Source organism: Typopeltis vanoorti, chromosome 21 (assembly GCF_054136105.1).
Source record: "Typopeltis vanoorti isolate ZY-2024b chromosome 21, IOZ_Tvanoo_1.0, whole genome shotgun sequence".
Lineage (NCBI taxonomy): Eukaryota > Metazoa > Arthropoda > Arachnida > Uropygi > Thelyphonidae > Typopeltis > Typopeltis vanoorti.
In genome coordinates, this window is record NC_143569.1 from 107,720,060 (window position 1) to 107,742,649 (window position 22,590).

General features: G+C 35.0%; 1 protein-coding gene across 3 annotated transcripts in view; it reads left to right on the plus strand.

Annotated features, from left to right (window-relative positions):
- Positions 1–22,590, plus strand: part of LOC150095180 (calcineurin-binding protein cabin-1-like) — a 1,028,489-nt gene that overhangs the window by 18,771 nt on the left and 987,128 nt on the right. For all 3 annotated transcript variants that reach the window (XR_016550194.1, XM_090411711.1, XM_090411712.1), the window contains exons 3-4: positions 10,803–10,916; positions 21,818–21,952. Coding sequence is in view for 2 of the 3 variants with exons in the window: in XM_090411711.1 (XP_090267837.1) it covers positions 10,803–10,916; positions 21,818–21,952 (249 nt within the window). In the remaining variant the exon portion in view is untranslated. The remainder of the gene's footprint in view (positions 1–10,802; positions 10,917–21,817; positions 21,953–22,590) is intronic.

Consider the following 22,590-nt stretch of genomic DNA (forward strand, 5'->3'; position numbering starts at 1 on the left):
TTTGTACTGGATTTATTTAAAAGTATAGCATTATCTGCATAAAATAAATAGCTGAGATTAACATCTCCAAATTTGATATTATTATTATTATTATTCAGGCCTCCATGGAGTCAAAAGACTCAATGCGAGAGGTTCTTCATAGTAAACACAAAGTCTATCAAGACTCATTGTGGGAGGTCCCTCCTAGGAAACACAGTCTATCATACCACTCCTTAAACTCATTGACCATTCTCGCTCTCACCATTCTATCAGGCAATGTATTCCACAGTTCAACCACCCTCCATGCAGAGAAACCACTCGTCACTCTTGCTTACAGATTTCTTTCGTAACTTCCAGGTAATATCAAGTTTAATACCGCTTTTCTTCATAATGTGATCCATATAGATAACGAATAATTAACAGAAGGAATAATGTACATCCTTGTCTGATACCAGATTTAATGTCAAACAATCTTCCTGTACGTCATTCAATTCTAACTTCTGACTTACAACTCAATTAAGGACTAAGTATTACTTGATATAATGTTCGATTGAATGGGTGCTTAAGGGGCAAAGCTGTATAATTAAGAGGAGACCTCCACATAGCCTTTAAAGGAATGCAGAGAACCGACCAGGGCTTCTGACCTAATTTTCCAATCCTCACCTTCTTGTGGTGCACCCTGTTGGGTATCTACCTGGATACTGAACGAACGAGTATGGGCTGGCAATTTGGGATTTAACCAATGAAATTGTATTCTTATTGGCTTAAACCAATATACAAAATGAGGGTACATGACAAAATTTCATGCCGGTTGGAGCGTCCCCCGGTTAAACAAGGCCCGCCGTTGTTTTCGCCAAGGAACCAGGTGAACAGCGAAAAGTCAGTTAATGGAACAAATCTGAAAGCACACCGCAACTCAACATCACTAGAGTTAAAGATCGGTACTATCAACATAAGAAGACTCAATGGCAAAGAAATGGAGCTAGCTGAGGAATTAGATAAGTACCAGATCGACATAATAGGGGTGACTGAAACAAAAAAGACAAAAACTGGTGAGATCTTTCAGAGCAATAAATACAAAATGTTATATTCAGGTAATGACAATCGAAGAAAAGAAGGAGTAGCCATAGTATTCAACACAAAGTACAAGGCTAATCTTCTTGAATGGCAGGCAGTTTCAAGTACAGTGATGTGGGCAAATATCAGAATGGGGAATTGGACAATGAGACTTATTTGTGCCTATGGAAGGATCAACTAAGGTAGAAGTGGAGGAATTTTTTGATGGTTTAGAAAAAGCAACTGAGACAATGAAAAAGGAAAAGTTGGTCCTTGTTGGGGATCTAAATAGCAGAGTAGGAAATGATTGTCAGACATACTAAAATATTTTGGGAAAATTTGGAGAAAAGAGCAAAGCTAATAATAATGGCAAATACCTGTTGGATTTCTGCTCAGGACATAGACTGGTTATTACTAACACCATGTTCCAACATAAAAATGTACACAAATTCACACGGATAGAAGAAGCAAGGAATAAGAAAAGTCTCATTGACTATATTATTGTTGATAGTGATGTTTTCTCCCTGGTGCAGGACACCACAGTGTACAGAGGATTTCAAATTGGTAGTGATCACTACTTAGCCTTGAGCAGGATAAAATTGAATTTCATATTGAAAAAAATAACATGTAAGAAAGTTTTAAAGCCACTAAAAGTTCAGCATCTCTCAGATGTGAACTGTATACTAAAATACACAAAGATTATTGAAGAAAAAATGAAAGAGTTTGAGAACAGGAATGAAATCTTGGAGATTCAGTGGCAAGCATTGAAGAAAACCCTGATTGATTCAGCAAGAGAGGTATGTGGTGAGGTAATCTGCAAGGATAAGAAAATCAGAACTGCATGGTGGACTCAGGCAGTTAAAGAAGCAGTGAAGGAAAAGAAGAAAGCATATCAAAAGTTCCTGGCAAATAAGTCAGCTTTTGCCCTTACAGAATACAGAGACAAATGTAAGAAAGCGAAAAACTGTGTAAAACTAGCTAAACAAAAGTCATGGAAGGACTTTTGCAAGAACATAGAAAATAAATATCAATAAGGTGGTAAGATATTCTGGAGGTTGTTGGAGAAGCTTAGGAATGAAGGAAAGAGTGCTGTAAAAGGAGTCAGAGATGATCAAAGTGACATGAAAATGGGAGAAAAAGATATCCTTGAAGTATGGAGTAATTACTTTAAAAAACTGTTAAATTAAACAAGCAGTGATGACAGCACAGTGGTAAAAAACACTGACCAGGCAGGAAGTCCGGAATACATATCCATACTTGAAGTAGAAAAAGCCATCAAAGACTTGAAATGTGGAAAGGCAGCAGGAGTAGATGATATTCGACCAGAAATGCTGAAGTATGGTGGTATAAAAGTCTTAGAGTGGCTGCACTGCATAATTCAGAAAGGCTGGACAGAGAGACGAATTCCTACTGATTGGAGTAGAGCTCTAATAGTACCCATATATAAAAAGAGAAATAAAACTGAATGTGAGAATTACAGATGTATTTCCCTACTGAGTGTTCCTGGCAATATATGCACTAGTATACTTGAGAAACTGTTGAGAAGAATTGTGGAAGAAAAGCTTGGTGAAGAACAAGCTAGATTCAGTCCAAATAGAGGCTGTCAGGATCAGATCTTCACTTTACGACAAATAGTTGAGAAAGCATGGGAATATAACAAAGATCTGTATTTAAGTTTTGTCTATTTTGGAAAAGGCATATGACAAGGCGCCAAGAGAAAAGCTATTCAATACGCTACAGTTATATGGTGTCAAATGGCATTATATCAAGCAATACTTAGTCTTTATTTGATTTGCAAGTCAGCAGTTAGAATTGAAGGAAGTACAGGAAGATGGTTTAATGTTAAATCTGGTGTGAGACAAGGTTGTACATTATCCTCTCTGTTATTCATTATCTATATGGATCACATTATGAAGGAAAGTGGTATTAAACATGATATCAGAATTGGAGATGCTAATGTCAGCTCTTTGCTTTATGCAGATGATGTTATACTTCTAAATAAATTCGCTATAAGTTTGCAAGATTCCCTGACTAAATTGAATAACTGTTGTAATAGATATGATATGAAAGTCAGCATTAAAAAAACAAAGACAATGAAAATGGGTAGAATTGTTGAAAATGTCAACTGTGTTGCGAACCGGGAACTTGTGGAACAAGTAAAACATATCAGCTACTTAGGCATGGTTTTTAGTGAAGATGGTAAATTAAATATGGAAATAGACAACAGAATCGACAATGCTGATATGGTAGGAAGTCAATTGAATAATTTCATATGGAATAAGAGAGAAATTAGTCAGAACACTAAATTAGCTATATACAAGACACTGGTTAAACCTGTTTTAACTTATGGATCTGAGAGCTGGGTCAGAAGTAAAACACTTGACCAAAGACTAGAGACTGCAGATATGAAAGTCCTGAGAAAGATGAGAGGAATGAACAGATGGCATCAATTGCAATATCATATCAAAAACGAGGATATTAGAAAAGAAGCTGACATTGTCAGCATCCAGGAATGCATTAACAGAGCGAATCTCAGGTAATATGGTCACATAAACTGAATGGGCAAGGAAAGATTAACAAAACAAGTGTTCTCTGCCAGGTTGGCAGAAAACGACCCAGAGGAAGACCAAGATATAGGTGGATTGATACTGTACAAATTGCCTTAGACGATAGAAATATGAGATCTGATAATGTTGGAGTCTTGACAAGTAACAGACTGATTTGGAAGAAAATTGTAGATAGGAAGTTAGTAAATGATGTAAATTTTTCATGTAGTACTATCATATCCTGTGGTACATGTTAGGAATTTGATGATGATGAACTGTAGTGTTTTTAATAGCTTTTCTCTTAGCAGCTTGCTATATACCTTTTCCAGATCTGCAAAACTTAAACGCACATCTTTGTTACATTCCCATGATTTCTAGCTATTTGTTGTAGAGTGAAAATCTGATCCTGACAGCCTATATTTGGACTGAATCCAGCTTGTTCTTCACCATGCTTCTCTTTCACAGTTCTTCTCAACCATTTCTCAAGTATACTTGCATATATCTTACCAGAAACACCCAGAAATACACAGGAATATCTTACCAGAAATACACAGGAATATCTGTGTATTTCTCAGATTCAGTTTTATTTCTTTTAGGAAAGTATGAGCTCTATTCCAATCATCTGGAATTTGTTCCTCTATCCTGGTCTTCTGAACTACAGTGTAGCCACTGTAAGACTTTTATACCTCCACACCTGAGCATTTCTGGTCGAATATTATCTACTCCTGCTACCTTTCCACATTTTGGTCTTTTGATGGCTTTTTCTGTTTAAAGTATGGATATGTATTCCTGACTGCATGCCTGGTCAATGTTTTTTACTACTGTGCTGTCATCACTGCTTATTTTATGATTGCAATTTTTCACAGTAATTACTCCATACCAATGATATATTTTCTCCTGTTTTCATGTCATCTTTATCATCTCTAATTCCTTTTATGGCACTCTTTCTTCCCTTTCTGATCTTTTTCAACAGCCTCCAGAATCCATTCTTTTAGTGTTACACAGTGATCAGGTTTCATTTTAGAAATTATGGACTTTACAACTGCATTATAAATAACTCTTTTGATATCCTGACATTTCTATCTTCATATGAAGATCATCATCTGGAGCATATACAAATATACAGTACAAGCTAAGTTACATTACATACAGTAAGCTAGAGAAACAGTGAATTGATCCCAAGTGATAAAAAAAAATTTATAAATTACATCAACCTAAATTCTATTTATGATAACACGAATAAACATTCTTTCTTACAGATAGTTTTCTTTCAGGAACAATGATGTCCTATTTTTAGCATTACAATTGTTATTTTTTATTTAGGATCCTGGATTTTCTACAGTCCTGTTTATAGTTGCTCTTATAGAGAAAGGTTCCATGGGTCGAATATATGCCTTCCATATGTTTGGGATTTTTAGACCACCATTATTGTTCTGATTGGGTTGGTTGGTAATAATCTCACAGGCTTTCTTAAATTTGCAGTCATGTGATGTTTTGGTGTGATGTAGACAACTAGTGCTTTTCCAGTGAATTCTGTGTAAGGTGTTCAGGGCATGATCAAAAAGGCCAGCTTCACTATAATTATTATATTTAATGTGTCGTTTATGTTCTTTTTGTCTGATAGGAATTGTGCTTCCTGTTTCTCCTATATATATGGTATGGTATGCTACTGGTGCAATAAATACGGTATACTCCAGGTTGGGCCAGCGGAGGGAGTGGGTCTTTGGATGAGTTGAGTAAGCTTTTTAATTTTGCAGGAGATTTAAAGGTAGCGTTGAGGTTGTATTTTTGTTGTATTCTGTTTATTTTATCTGATGTCCCTTTAATGTAAGGAATGGTTTTATAGTTTATAGTTATAGTTTTATTGTAGTCTGGTTTGTCTTTGTTTTTTATTGAGGTCTTGTAGAGAATTTTGTTAATAGTGTTTCGGCTGTACCAATTTTTTTGAAAAGTATTGCTGATAACTTTAAATTCGTCTTTCAGTGCCTGTTCAGCAGATCTTCGGAGCCCTCTTTTTTAGAGTATGAATGACACCTAGTTTTTGTGTTGGGTGGTGGTGGTGGTAGGAGTTTATGTGTGTATATTGGCCAGTATGTGTCGGTTTCTGGTAAACAGTGAAGGAAAGATGTCACATGTCTTCTTTCTGGCAATCTTTCCTTCACTGTTTACCAGAAACTGACACATACTGGCCAATATATACATATAAACTCCTACCACTACCCAACACAAAAACTAGGCGTCATTAATACTCTAAGAAAAAAAAAAAAAAACAGGGCTCTGAAGATATGCTCCAATGAACAGGCACTGAAAGATGAATTTAAAGTTATCAGCAATACTTTTCAAAAAATTGGTTCAGCCAAAACACTATTAACAAAATTCTCTACAAGACCTCAATAAAAAACAGAGACAAACCAGACTACAATAAAACTATAACCATTCCTTACATTAAAGGGACATCATATTAAATAAACAGAATACTACAAAAATACAACCTCAAAGCCACCTTTAAACCTCCTGCAAAATTTAAAAGCCTACTCAACTCATCCGACGACCCACTCCCTTTGCTGGCCCACCCTCGAGTATACCGTATTTATTGCACCTGTAATATACCATATATAGGAGAAACAGGACGCACAATTCCCATCAGACAAAAAGAACATAAACGACACATTAAATATAATAATTATGGTGAAGCTGGCCTTTCTGATCATGCCCTTGAACACCTTACCCAGAATTCACTGGAAAAGCACTAGTTGTCTACATCACATCAAAACATCACATGAATACAAATTTAAGGAAGCCTGTGAAATTATTACCATCCACCCCAATCTGAACAGTAATGATGGTCTAAAATATCTCAAACATATGGAAGGCATATATTCGACCCATTGAACCTTCCTCTCTAAGAGCAACTATAAACAGGACTGTAGAAAATCCAGGATCCTAAATCAAGAATAACAATTGTAATGCTAAAAATAGGACATCATTGTTACTGAAAGAAAACTATCTGTAAGAAAGAATGTTTATTCATGTTATCATAAATAGAATTTAGCCTGATTTATAATTTTTTTTTTTTTTTTCACTAGAGGACATGCCAGTAGAATAACTTGTGATCAGTTCATTGTTTCTCTAGCCTCCAGAATATTTTACCACCTTCTTGATATTTATTTTCTATGTTCTTACCAAAGTCTTTTGATGAATTTTGTTTAGCTAGTTTTACACAGTGTTTAGCTTTCTTACATTTGTCTCTGTATTCTCTAAGAGAACAAGCTGACTTATTTGCCAGGAACTTTTGATATGCTTTCTTCTTTTCTTTCACTGTCTCTTATCCACCATGAAGTTTTGTTTTTTCTTTCCTTTTCACATACCTCTTTGCCTGAATCAGTCAGTGTTTCCTTCAGGGCTTACAACTGAATCTCCAAGGTTTAGTTCCTGTTCTCAAACTCTTTGTTGAATAGTATTTGTGTATTTTAGTCTACAGTTCACATCTGAGAGCTGCTCAACTTTTATTTGCTTTAAAGCTTTCTAACATGTTCTTCTTTCCAATAGTTTTATCCTGCTCAAGAGTACATGATAATCACGTCCAGTTTCAAATTCTCTGTACACTCTTTCAAATTCTCTGTCCTGTACTAGCGAGAAGACATCACTATCAACCATAACATAGTCAATGAGACTTTCTTATTCCTTACCTCTTCTCTAGATGTGAATTTGGGCATATTTTTATGTTGGAACATTGTGTTAGTAATAACCAGTCCATGTTCTGAGCAAAAATCCAATAGATATTTGCCATTATTATTAGCTTTGCTCTTTTCTCCAAATTTGCCCAAAATATTTTTGTATGTCTGACAATCATTTCCTACTCTGCTATTTTGATCCCCATCAACGACCAGCTTTTCATTTGTCAGTTGCTTTCTCTGAAGTTTCAAAAAATTCCTCCACTTCTGCCTTAGTAGAACCTTCTGTGGGACCATAGGCACAAATAAGTCTCATTGTCCATTTCCCCATTCTGATATTTGTCCACGTTACTCTACCTGATATTGCCTGCCGTTCAAGAAGATTAGCCTCGTATTTAGTGTTGAATACTATCTACTCTTTCTTTTTTTCATTATGTCAGTTATAACCAGTGCATGCCCCATATAGAAATGTACATATAGATTTTTCTAAAGCATCAAAAAATTCCTCTACTCCTTCCTTGTTAGAACCTTGTATGGGACTATATGCACTAGTAAGTCTTGTTGTTCAATTTCCCATACTGATGAACGAAGTACTATTATTGTTATTTATTTAGAGTGAAATACTTTTTTTTACACAAATACCCATTTATATCACATTGTGTTTTATCTGCTTGAGTGTTAAGTTTGATAATTCTGTAAATATTAATTCATATAACATGCTCTGTGATAATGCTTTGCATACAAACTTTGCTTAGAAAAGTCTGTCTAGCACTTCCAGTAGGAAAAGAGGCAACTTTCATTCTTGTCATGTTATAAGAAATGTACATATAGACTTTTTTTAGTTGTAAAGTGAGTTTGCCACAAAGAAGTCACAGAATCTCCCCCCCCCCACAATTCTCCTGTAAAACAGACAGACAGACTGTTTTACAAGAGAGAGTGGATAGAACAACACACACACAGTCCAAAGTACACCTTTAATGTGGATTGGTGTATGGAGTGGGCACATGATAATTAATAATTAGTGCTGAAAGTTTTTCACTTTATGAGGCATCAAAGTGTACTAGACAGTATATTGGTTAGATGGATCAGAGATTGGCTCACTGAACGATACCAGCAAGTTGTGTATGATGGAGCAGTGTCTCAAAAAAGAAGAGTAACCAGTGCATGCCCCAGGGTTCTGTTCTTGGGTCCCTGCTGTTTAGCTTGTTAGTAAATGATATATCATGTGGACCGACTGAGGATCTTCAGTTATTTGCTGATGATGCAAAGTTGGGAAGAATTATAAGTAGCACTGCTGATGCTGAATCCCTTCAGGAAGGTTTAAATAGACTTTTAACTTGGACAAAAGAGTGGGGTTGTAGTTTTAATAAGTTCAAGGTTTTGCATTTTGGAGTACAGAAATATAAGCCTGTGTACTATATTGATGGTGCCGTACTGCAGGAAGTGGATGAGATTAGAGATTTCGGAGTGATGGTTGACAGTAGAGTGAAGTTTAGAGGGCATATTGCTAAGGTTGCAAATCGTAGTGCTGCTATGAGGAGAAGTACTCTAACATGCAAGAATAAGGAAGTGGTTGTGCCACTGTATAAGGCACTGGTCAGACCACACTTAGACTATTGTGCTCAGATCGGTCACCTAGTTTTCAGTGCAGAGACATTGGAGAAGGGTTGAGAGACATTGGAATGCCGGCTATGGAGAGAGGTTGAAGAGATGTGGATTGCAGAGTTTTGTGGATAATAGGAAGAAGAGAGGTGATATGATAGAGACGTTTAAGTTAGTCAGAGGATTTTATTAGCTTAATCCAGAGGGGATTATAAAAAGAGTAGAAGGTGAGAGGAGAAGAACCAGAGGTTATTCCTGGAAGTTACGTAAAAGTGTGGTGAAGAAGGGTGTGAGCAGTAGAGATTTTAATGAAGAATTGTCAATGAACGGCATGCATTACCAGAATATGTTGTTAATGTAAGGAGTGTTAAGGACTTTAAGATTCTATATGATAAATATGTTGTCAGTTGAATGAACCTCCCATGATGAGTCTGTCGACTCCATGGAGGGTTTAATAATAATAATAATAATTAGTTTCATTTTTGACCAATTATGTATTGTGTAGCCTTTGATCTTGTATATTTGTGTAACCTCATTGTAATTTTTAATATGTAAATACCACATTGCTGAACTTAATTTTTATGCATACATATTGTATAATCCTTTTTGGCTCTATGTATTACTGTAATAACATTTGTTTATCTCTATGTAGATACTACATTCCTTGGCTTGGTTTTATACATGCATTTGTTTATTAATTAACTTGTACTGTTGTCTATTTATGTACTGCTGTAACCTCTGCAGTAATTTATTTTATATCTAGATACTATACTGCATTGCTTGACTTAACTTTTGTGCATACATATTATTTACTAGTTTATTTTTCAACTAATTATGTATTGCTGTAGGACACCTTGTATATTTGTGTAACCTTCTAGTAATTTTGTTTATATGTAGATACTACATTGCTAAATTTAATTTTTATGCATGCATATTATATAATAATTCCTTTTTGCCTATATTTGTACTGCTGTAAAAGCATTTGTTATAATTTTATCTATATGTAGATTCTGCATTCCTTGGTTTGGTGTTTTGTATACATGCATTTTTTTATTAACTTGTATTGTTAACTAGTTCTGTACTACCGTAATAACCTCTGACTTTGTGTTGCTGTGTCCTCTGCAGTAATTCTGATTATCTATAGATGCTGCTTTGTGGAACTTAATTTTTGTACAGACATATTGTTTACAATTTTTTATAACTGCTTATGTATAGCTGTAACCTTTAGTATGACCTTTGTTGTTTTTGTGCAAAATTAACTATAAACAACACCTTTCCTAATATCCTCATTTTTAATGTGATATTGCTATCGATGCCATCTGTTCATGCCCCTAATCTTTTTAGGACATTCATATCTGCGGTTTCTGGTCTTTGTTCAAGTGTTTTATTTCTAACCCAGCTCAGATCCATAAGTTAAAATTGGTTTGAACACTGTCTTGTATACATCTAATTTAGTGTTTTGACTAATTTGTATGTAAACAAATTAGTAAACGTAGGTTTTTGTGGTTAAGCAGTTCTGTAGGAAGTTTTCGGTATTGAGACCACATATTAATATAAAGAGTTTATTAAAAATAATTAAAAAAACCCAACAAGTGTCGTGGTAAGACTTACATCATCATCATCAGGGATAATATGGTACATAAAAGTTTTACACAACAAAAGCTTATTGACAATTAATTACACATATTGGATGTTTTTAATAACTTCACAACTTTTAAATAATTGAGAAACCAAAATACAAATGATAAATTCGTTACTGTATGCATGCTGGAACAACAACAACTATCAACGTTAGCAATGCCAAAAACTACCTACAGATTCTGTATCAATTGTTTTAATATCATTTTGTTCTAGGTGTTTATGAGAACTTTCCAGACTCTCCCTCATGTGTGTGTGTGTGTGTGTGTGTGTTTATTTTTATCATTATTATTGTTTCATTCTGTAGGAAGAAGAAGCTTACTCTGTTTACAACAAAGCTTTGGAAGCTCAGAAAGGAGGGAATAATGATAAAGCAGAAGAGCTTTTCAAACAAGTACTTAATATGAAATTTGTTGCTGAGGTAAAATTTTCTTCATTCTTTCTCATTTTCAAGGAAGAATATATATATATAGTTTAAGTGATGTGAAACATCATCTCATCTTTCTTAAATGATTTTCTCATTTACATGAATCAGTAACCTAGTAACCCGTTTATTTAATGATGACAAATATGTCAGCATTAATAAGATTCAGTTTATAAAACTTGATATCAGATAATTTTTACAAATATTTGCATTATTCAAAATTGAAGGCAAAAATGTGTGTGTATATATATCTTTGAAAATAATTTCAAAGTAAGATTGCTGAAAAACAAAAGGTGAACTAAAATATCCTTATTAGAATGGATATTTTAGTTCATCTCTTGTTTGGCAAGTTTTCTTTTAAGACAAATCTTTGGTTTGTTATTATCTCTAAAATTTCAGTACCAAAGTGATTTCAGTCTGTGGTAAGGCTTATATGTTGACTATTCATAGGTATATTTTTTAAGGAAATTACAACTTAGACTAATATATTAACTATTAATTAATTAAATTAATAGTTAATTAATTTAATATTAAAACTATTAGCATTAATTAAATTTATTAATTAAATAAATTTAATTAATGCTTCCAGTATTTCAGCAAAGTTAAATTGCACTCATCAGGAAAAAAAAATACATATAATAAGGTATGAAGCATGTAAACTGAGAAAATTGGGCATCCTTGTCTGTTGTGCTGAAGTACAGAGGATGAGAGCTTCCGAAATTTGGAGAACTTTCTTGCAACCAAATTTGTTGAGGTTAGGCTAGTTTTTTAAGGCAGTAGCAGATTCAAGGAAAAGTCTTTTGCATTTATATTTGCTGCTATGGAGTAGAATTGCTTTCTTCCAGTATATTCTATGGCAGGTGTTTAAAGCATGGCCAGCAAGTCCTGAGTGACTAGTGATGAAAACTCATATAGTCCTTATGTTCAACAATTTTTATGTTGGCTCTTCTGCCCTGTTTGGCTATAGTAGGATAGTTTACAACTACAAGGGGTCATGGTAAACACTTAGTAGGTCTAATTGGTAGGAACTATAATTGACCTTTGGTGGAGCTGATAATGGATGCTAATGTTTTATATGATCATTAGTGGTTGAAAGGTTGTATTTTTTAGTAATTTAAATTTATTTTAGTTAACATATTAGTCTACATTATAATTTCCTTAAAAGTACAGTGAAAGTGATTTCAGTTGGTGTCAAAATAGCTGATGCCACTTAATGACATGATTTTTCAGAAGAAATAAAGATTAGTCAAATGAATGCGAGAGAAAAAAAAGTTTTTGTATTACTGGTTTCATTACCAGCTTTTTTGAATTATTTTCCATTAAATCTTTGAAACAAAACAAATATATGACCTTTAGCAGACATGATTAATTAGTTATTTTAGTAGAAGCTGCAATTGATTGGGTAAAGGAGAAATCTCATGATAAGAAATAAGAGGAATTTATTGAATTGTTGCGAGACAACTTTCTCAAGCAGCATGGGAAAGAAGGGACTCAAGGTCAAAGAGTGTTCGATTTGCTTGTAGCATCAGAAGGGATGATCTCTGTCAAGAATATGGCTATTTTACCATCAATTTGTGACAGTGATCATGCTGTACTTTCTTGGGAAGTATCACTGTACTGATGCTCCGATTAAAGCAGGTTACATGCTGAACTACAAATCTGGAAATTATGATCAACTTAGGAAAATACTATCTTTGGTCCCATGGTATCAGTTGCTGAATGGGAAAAATGTCAGTAATGCATGAAAAAGTGCTTAAATGAGGCATTATCTGAATGTATCCCTAGTGTTTGAAGAATAAATAGGTTTGGAGTGAAATGGATGTCCACCCTTATTAAGCAAGAAATCCACAAGAAGAAGATGATGTGGAAAAAATATTGTGAGAATAAGAGTGAGAAGAGTTATTAAATATATTAAGCTCAGACCAGAAAAGTAACAAGTATTGTTAGGAAAACTAAATCGGAGTATGAAAAGAAATTGGCCATGCAAGCTAAAGGCAATCCAAAAGAATTTTATCGTTATGCTGCAAGTAAAAGAAAGAATGGATGTGGAAGAATAACTTTATTGAATGCAGATGGTACCTGAGTGTCGGAAGCTAATGAGATTGTTCAGTTAATGTGCTCACTTTGCTAAGATATATCAACCAGGTGTATGAGATTGAAGAGCTGTTGCATAACCTGGATAAGAATTTGTCAATAGGGACAGATGGAATATCAGCCCATTTGCTAAAGGAATGTTCAGCCGAATTGGCTATGCCTTTCATATATTTGTATAACTTGAGTCTCAGCTTATGAATGATCCCACATGAAATGGCATCATTCATGAGCTGAATGATACCATTCAGGAATGGAAGGAATGTGTAATAGTTGCATTGTACAAGGGCGGTGCAAAAACTGATGTTTCTAACTACCGACCTATCAGTATCTCTGGTGTGGTAGTGAAGATTTTAAAGAAGTCGGTAAGAACTTGCATACAGGAATGGATAGACAAGCATGCTATACTCTGCAGGGAACAGCATGGGTTTACTAAAGGAAGGTCATGTTTTAGCAATTTGCTCATATTTTATAACAATGTTATGGCCGAGTTGGATAAGGGAATGGATACGCTATGATAATGTTGGATTTTTCTAAGGCATTTGATAGGATACCACATGAAGGGCTGTTGCATAAACTGGAGAATATGGGATTGGAATATAAACTCTTGACTTTGATCAGGAGATGGTTGACAGACAGATATCAAAAAGGTGGTATACAGTGGGTGTGAATCTGCCAGATTTAAGGTGACCAGTGGTGTTCCTCAGGGTTCAGTTCTTGGGCCATTAATGTTTAATCTATACATTAATGATATCAGGAAGGATCTAACATCAGATGTGCAATTTTTTGTCGATGATGCGAAGATAGCAGGGCAATCAAGGATGCTACTGATATTCAGCAATTACAAAATGATTTGAATAGACTGGAAATTTGGGCAACCGAAAATTTCTGTCAATTTAATGCTAGTAAGTGTAAAGTTATGCAGTTTGGCATGCTTAGAGTTCCAGTAGCATATTATATTAGTGGGTTTATGCTACAAGAAACTGAAGAGGCAAGGGAACTTTGGCGTATTGGTGGATATGAGTAAAGTTCAGAGGTCACATAGCAAAAGTTGCAAAGTCAACTCAGAGGATAATTGTGATATTGAAGCAAACGTTGACATATAAGGATAAGGAAGTCATTTTGTTTCTTTATTAGGCTTTGATAAGCCCACACCTGGATTATTGTTTGCAGATTTGGTCTCATGGGTTCCAAGGGGTTAAAGGAGCTGTGGAAAGAGGGCAAAGAAGAGTTACAAAGATTATATTTCGATTATGGGATTTAGATTATGAGGACAGAATTGAAAGCATGTGGATTGCAGACTCTGGTTAATAGGACAAAGAGAGGTGATATGATAGAGGTCTATGAACTTTTGAATGGGTGTTATAAGATATCAGCTGATGAAATTTTTCGTTATAGGAAAAAAGAGCAAAGCTAATAATAATGGCAAATATCTGTTGGATTTCTGCTCAGGACATGGACTGGTTATTACTAACACCATGTTCCAACATAAAAATGTGCACAAATTCACATGGAGAGAAGAGGCTAGGAATAAGAAAAGTCTCATTGACTATGTTATTGTTGATAATGATGTTTTCTCCCTGGTGCAGGACACCAGAGTGTACAGAGGATTTGAAATTGGAAGTGATCACTATTTAGTCATGAGCAGGATAAAATTGAATTTCATATTGAAAAGAATAACATGTGAGAAAGTTTTAAAGCGAATAAAAGTTGAGCAGCTCTCAGATGTGAACTGTAGACTAAAATACAGAAAGATTATTGAAAAGAAAATGAAAGAGTTTGAGAACAGGAATCAAACCTTGGAGATTCAGTGGCAAACTCTGAAGAAAACATTGATTGATTCTGCCAGAGAGGCATGTGGTGAGGTTGTGTGCAAGGATAAAAAAATCAGAACTCCCTGGTGGACACAGGAAGTTAAAGAGGCAGTTAAGGAAAAGAAGAAAGCATATCAAAAGTTCCCGGCAAATAAGTCAGCTTTTACTCTTACAGAATACAGAGACAAATGTAAGAAAGGTAAACAGTGTGTAAAACTAGCTAAACAAAAGTTATGGGAGGACTTTGGCAAGAATATAGAAAATAAATATCAAGAAGGTGGCAAAATATTCTGGAGGTTGTTGAAGAAGCTTAGGAATGGAGGAAAGAGTGTTGTAAAAGGAGTTAGAGATAATAAAGGTGACATGAAAACAGGAGAAAAAGATATCCTTGAAGTATGGAGTAATTACTTTGAAAAACTGCTAAATGAAACAAGTAGTGATGACAGCACAGTGATAAAAAACACTGACCAGGCATGCAGTCATTAATACATATCCATACTTGAAGTAGAAAAAGCCATCAAAGTCTTGAAATGTGGAAAGGCAGCAGGAGTAGATGATATTCGACCAGAAATGCTGAAGTATGGTGGTATAAAAGTCTTACAGTGGCTGCACTGCATAGTTCAGAAAGCCTGGACAGAGGGACAAATTCCCAATGATTGGAGTAGAGCTCTCATAGTACCCATATATAAATATAAAAAGGGAAATAAAACTGAATGTGAGAATTACAGAGGTATTTCCCTACTGAGTGTTCCTGGCAAGATCTATGCAAGTATATGTAGAAGGTATTTTACCTTGGGTATAATAAATGTTAAAAATACCAAGCAATTTTAAACCTGGTTTTACTCCACCTCCCAAGTAAGCAAACAGACAAACAAGTCAAGTTTGCGCCTGCAAGTAATGCAAGTCTAGCTGATCCTACAGGTAGTGCAAGATCAAGGCAACTCGTGGTAAAGGTGGCATAAGCTCTGATCACTAATCTTAATATTTACCCTTAATGCCAAAACACATCTCCAAGAAGGGGATGAATGATGTTTTGTATTAAAGGCAAGGGGCCACTACCCAGATGGGTTTCGACCTTTATTGAGGTCTCGTCACTGGGAGCTAGGCTAGAAATATCAAGATTTAGTAATACAGAGCTTATATCAAGATTTAGTAATAGAGAGCTTATAAGTATTTTACCAGAACAAGTTGCCATAAGGTGTTTTAACCTTATTAAATAAAAATCTCTGGAGGAAATATAAATGTAGAAGGTATTTTACCTTGGGTATAATAAATGTTAAAAATACCAAGCAATTTTAAACCTGGTTTTACTCCATTTCCCAAGTAAGCAAACAGACAAACAAGTCAAGTTTGCGCCTGCAAGTGATGCAAGTCTAGCTGATCCTACAGGTAGTGCAAGATGTTTTGGCATTAAGGGTAAATAATAAGATTAGTGATCAGAGCTTATGCCACCTTTACCACGAGTTGCCTTGATCTTGCACTACCTGTAGGATCAGCTAGACTTGCATCACTTGCAGGTGCAAACTTGACTTGTTTGTCTGTTTGCTTACTTGGGAAATAGAGTAAAACCAGGTTTAAAATTGCTTGGTATTTTTAACATCTATGCAAGTATACTTGAGAAACGGTTGAGAAGAATTGTGGAAGAAAAGCTTGGTGAATAACAAGCTGGATTCACGCCAAATAGAGGCTGTCAGGATCAGATCTTCACTTTACGACAAATAGTCGAGAAAGCATGGGAATATAACAAAGATCTGTATTTAAGTTTTGTCGATTTGGAACAGGCATATGACAAGGTGCCAAGAGAGAAGCTATTCAATACGCTGCAGTTATATGGTGTCAATGGGGCATTATATCAAGCAATACTTAATCTTTATTTGAGTTGTAAGTCAGCAGTTAGAATTGAAGGAAGTACAGGAAGATGGTTTAATGTTAAATCTGGTGTGAGACAAGGATGTACATTATCCCCTCTGTTATTCATTATCTATATGGATCACATTATGAAGGAAAGTGGTATTAAACCTGATATGAAAATTGGAGATGTTAATGTCAGCTCTTTGCTTTATGCGGATGATGTTATACTTCTAAATAAATCCACTACAAGTCTGCAAGATTCTCTGACTAAATTGAATAGCTGTTGTAATAGATATGGTATGAAGGTCAGCAATAAAAAGACAAAGACAATGAAAATAGGCAGAATCATTGAAAATGTCAACTGTGGAACAAGTAAATGGAGAACCTGTGGAACAAGTAAAACATTTCAGCTACTTAGGCACAGTTTTTACTGAAGATGGTAAATTAAATATAGAAGTAGACAACAGAATCGGCAAAGCTGGTATAGTGGGAAGTCAATTGAATAAATTCATATGGAATAAGAGAGAAATTAGTTGGAACACTAAATTAGCTGTATACAAGACAATGTTCAAACCAGTTTTAACTTATGGATCTGAGAGCTGGGTCAGAAGTAAAACACTTTACCAAAGACTAGAGACCGCAGATATGAGAGTCCTGAGAAAGATTAGAGGCATGAACAGATTGCATCAATGGCAATATCATATTAAAAATGAGGATATTAGGAAAGAACTTGACATTGTCAGCATCCAGGAATGCATCAGCAGAGCTAATCTCAGGTGGTATGGTTACTTAAATAGAATGGGAGAGGAAAGATTAGCAAAATAAGTGTTCTCTGCCAGGTTGGCAGGAATACGACCCAGAGGAAGACCAAGATATAGGTGGATTGATACGGTACAAAGTGCCTTAGACGATAGAAATATAAGATCTGATAATGTTGGAGTCTTCACAAGTAATAGACTGATTTGGAGGAAAATTGTAGATAGGAAGTTAGTAATGATGTAATTTTTTCATGTAGTACTGTCATATCCTGTACACCCCTTGAGGGTACATGGCAGGAATTTGATGATGATGATAGAAGGTGGGGAGAGAGCACGAGGCGTCATTCATGGAAGTTACATTTATTTGCAGTCAAGAAAGGAGTAAGAGCTAAGTTTTTCTTCACTCACTCGCTGCTCTCCAGAATTGTCCTTAGGGGTAGTCAGTGTATCTAGTATGAATGAATTTAAGGGAACGTATGATAGCTGGTCTGAATGGTTTTTAGCCTCTCTCAATGAGTCCTTGACTCCCTGCAGGTCTCAGATAATAATAATAGTAATAATTCATTATGAAGAACTTTTGATATGCTTTCTTCTCCAGGAGTGCTTAAGCTTCTTATGTTTTTTTCTTCACGGTTTACCACTGATACTTGAAGATTTGGTTCTTGTTTTTGAATAATGTATGTATAGTTGAGTCTGCACTTTGCCAGTAAAAGCCACTGAATTTTAATCATCGTCATCATCATCATCATATTTCTGATAGATAACCTCAGGGAGTGCACAGAATATTATTATGTGACACCTCGAGGGAGGACACCTACTCCACCATTTAATCCACCAATTACACCAATGCCATCTACTGCCTGCTACCATATATTATACTAGTACTATATAAAAAAGTTGCATCATTATTAACCTCCAAATTAATCTGTTATCTCTCAGGACTCTTGTTCTCCTCTGCATCTTTTCTCTGCCATTCTACTGTTATATCGTTGCTTTCTCCTATTTTCTAACCTTTATTATCTCTATAATCGCTATTATCTATTCTGCACTCTGACCTAAGAAATTTCTATCTAGGGTTGTCTCCTTTTCTGATACTGGCAAATTTATATTTTAAAGCTGTGCCAGCCAGTATGTTATAATAGAAGGGACTCTTACTCGGGAAGTCTTTCCTATGACTTTAGGCATATACACATTGATAAACACTTTGTTACAGCCATATAGATTTCCGTGAGCAGTCGTGACCTGTAATCTATCTCTACACACTTTCTATTTCCTCCTGCTAGGTTCAATTTTATAAGTATTAATTTGATCTCATAATCAGGCATAAGTAATAAAACATATTTATTTGGATTTCAAGACATTTACAACTATGAATAATCATATATTCAATGATCTCAATTTCATACCAAATAAATTCATGCTAAGAAAATCAGTACATACTAAGTTAATTCAAATCATATTAAGTTAGTTCAGGAAAATGCTAAACAAAACTAGATAAGGTAAATGAAACACGTTACTACATAAACTATAATCCTTTTCCACAAGTTACTCATTAGTTATACATTATACGTTCTGATAACCTTCAATTAAATGCTTTCTGCAATATCAGCTTCACTTATCAAATTCAGTCACGCTCATATATGTAATCACTTCCAGACAATTTTGTTTAACGGAAGCTAACTACTCCATATAATAATTCTCACTAAAGTTCTCTAGTAAATTGTCCACATTCTTCTATTACACATGATTTTCCTTTCTCTAACACAACTGAGACATATAATAAAATTCTCAACTTTACCGACTCTTTTTTGGATATCAGATCACTTCCACATGTAGGGCCTGGTTACCTCTTCTGCATGTCTCTGCACCTGGCGTTGGAGCTATGCTGTCCTTGAACTGCTGCCGGACATGCACGTGTCTGTTACCGTGTCTAAGGAAACTTTCTCCGTTCCTTCCATTGGGACATTCAGCGAGGGCTCGATTCTGCAGAGGCCGATATCTCACGATTAGCTCTGCGTGGAATCTCTCAAGCATCTCCAGGAAAAGGCCCGCTGTCTGACATCGCTGCACCGACGCACGTCTCTCTCGAACCACCAGTCAAAGGATCCACAAGAAGAAAAGCTAGAAAAAGGTCCTGCAAAATTGCATCTTATATTCCCACTTTGTGCGCCTTCTTTTTTCGCTGCGTATTTTCTGCACGACTCTTTTTGTTTATGTCCCCAAGTTGATCCCTTACTCTCCTTTTGCTCTTGGAGTGCTGTTTTCGTAGAAAGCGTGCTAACATCACCTTCCGCTTATGCCATTGCCTCCGGCTCTACGCTCAACTTGTATGGCTCACATGCGACCGTTGGACTGCTACTTACAACTTGTCTAGTGATTTACAGCATACTAGCTATCTTAATGAAACTAATAATATTCTTATACAAATTCTCTATTTTGATTTCTGGTTAGATAGCAATAAATCTGAATAAATTACATATTAAGAAGTATATATTCTCACATATAGCAAACAATTTTCTTTATTTTCTGCTGGAGTGCAGGTATCTCCTTAAGTTGTTAGATTTAACATGTTAAATCCTGAATGAATAATTTCCTTTCAAAAGTTCTCCATTCAGGATCTAACACTAGCAACAAATGATACCTAATTTCCAAGTGCTTTATTTCTAGCCCATCTCCTGTTGAGTGTTTTCTTGTGTTGTTTACAATCTTTCAAAGTATTTACTCAACACATCTAGACTATCGTAATCTTCAGTTTTCACATCACTGTTATCATATCTGATTCCTTTTACAATGCTCATTCCTGCAATACTAAGCTTTCAATAGTCTCTAGAATATTTTGCTACCTTCCTGATTTTCTGTCTTTGCTAAAGACTTCCCATGACTTTTGTTTAGCAAGTTTTACAAAGTACTTCTCTTTCTTATATTTTTCTCTGTATTTTCTAAGAGCACAAGATGACTTTCCAGTAACTTTCAGTATGCTTTTTCTTTTCCTTCACTGCCTCTTTAACTTGCTGATTTCTACTTGGAGTTCTGCTTTTTCTATCTTTGCAGACAACCTTACCTCATACCCCTCTCTCTCTCTCTGTCTGTGGACGAATCAATGTTTTCTTCAGGTTTTCTGCTGAATCTCTAAGGTTTGGTTCTTGTTTTGAAGCTATTTCATTTTTTCTTGAATAATATTTGTGTATTTAAGTCTGCAGTTCACCTCCAAAAGCTGCTCAACTTTGATTCAATTTAAAACATTCTTATCTCAGTATGATATTCAGTTTTATCCTGCTAAAAACAAAATGGTGATTACTTCCAACGTTAAACATTCTGCATACTCTTATGCCCTCAGTCAGTGAGAAAATATATCACTATTTACAATAACAATGAGACATTTCTTATTTCTTGCATTGTCTCTCCATATGAATTTGGGCACATCTTTGTATTGGATCATGGTGTTAATAATAATTAGTTCATGTTCTGAACAGAAATCTACAGTGTCTTATTATTAGCTTTTGCTCTTTTGTCCAGATGTTCCCTAAACATTGATATGTCTGATAATCATTTATTAGACATACAGAAATATTTCTGTGAAAGAAAAAGACAGTCCATTGAGGACTGGCTTTTGCTTTTTTGAATTGTTATCTGTCTTGTCTAACTTCCTGAAGAATTCTTTCACTTCTTAAGTTGAACCATCCATAGGACTACAGACACAAATAAGTCTCATTGTCCAGTTTCCCATTGTTTCCCACATCACTCTATCAGATATTGCCTGCCATTCAAGAAGTGACATTGAAAGTAATTGATTCTTCCATGCATATCATTGATAGGAAAGGGGATAGATATGAAATATAGTTTGGTAGTCATCAACAAATTCCTGACATGTGTTCTCATGGGGGGGGGGGGCTGTACAGGATATTATTGCCAGATTTTATATTTCTGTCTTCTAAGGCATTTCTTACTGTATCAGTCCACCTAAAATTTGGTTTACCTCTGAGTTTTTCTCCCTATGCATTTTGAAATAGATATTTGTTAACAGGGTGACCAAAGGAAGTTGAGAATTCGATTAGATATTGGGAGAAAAGTCTAATAATTTCTCACTTCTGCCTATTGCCTGAAGTGTTTTCTCATTTCTGCAACTTCAAAAGTGACATCATTCTTATTCTAATTATTATAATATTTTTATTTTTTGTTAAAGGAGTGAGTATTTAGTTCTAAATAAATTACATAAAGTTGGAAAAATATATTTGATCATTTGAGTTGTACAACTTGGAAATATCTATGTAAGTAATAATTTTTTGAAGAAGAGATTGTTATTGTGCAGTTATTTTTGTTGTTTTCATATGCCTGTTTGTAATGTCTAATGGGATTCACATGTAATATGAAACCATTATTGCAGACTCTTCCAAGGGAAGAAGGAGAAGAAAGTCCTTTGACACCTGCACTAACACTGAAATATCTTGCCCATAAAAATATGGCTACTATAGCTACTGAAAAGAAAAATTATCACATGGCAATGGAGTCATATTTAGAGGTTTGTACTTGCCTTAGTGTATGTATACCCAGTAATATAATATATAAATTAAAAATAAATGGAACCTCTGTATGCAGTACTGTATTTCAAGGTTCCATTGGATACTGTTCTGTTTGAGGAGATTTTGCTTATATATATATATATTTTTTTTTTTTTTGAGGGAAAGTGCGTGCACATGTGCACTTTCCCACTCTCTCTCACTCACTTGCTCTTTAGTGATGTATTTTTCCTGTTTTGGTTATAAACTAATGTGATATATCCATAATGTACAATGGATCAAAATTTCATTTTGATGGCATTTAGTTATCAATTTATTATTGCTGTTCAGAGGGGGTGTGTACACCTTGTGGAGTCAGAAAAATTCTTTGGTGGAGGTTCACACTGTTACACATAAAACTCATCAAATGGTGCTTTACTATGTTAGTACTGTGGGCAGGTTAAGGACTTATTTTATTTATTTATTTTTTATTTACTTTTTTGTCCAAAGCAGAAACCAAGCTCTAGAGACCAAACATGGAAAATTTTAAAACCACTTCTGACTTCCAGTACATGGAAGTTGTTTCACTCTGGACAGTGAATTTCACCTCCTACCTAGTGACACTCACCATTCCAATGGTAGGATTCAAACCTGTAGCCTG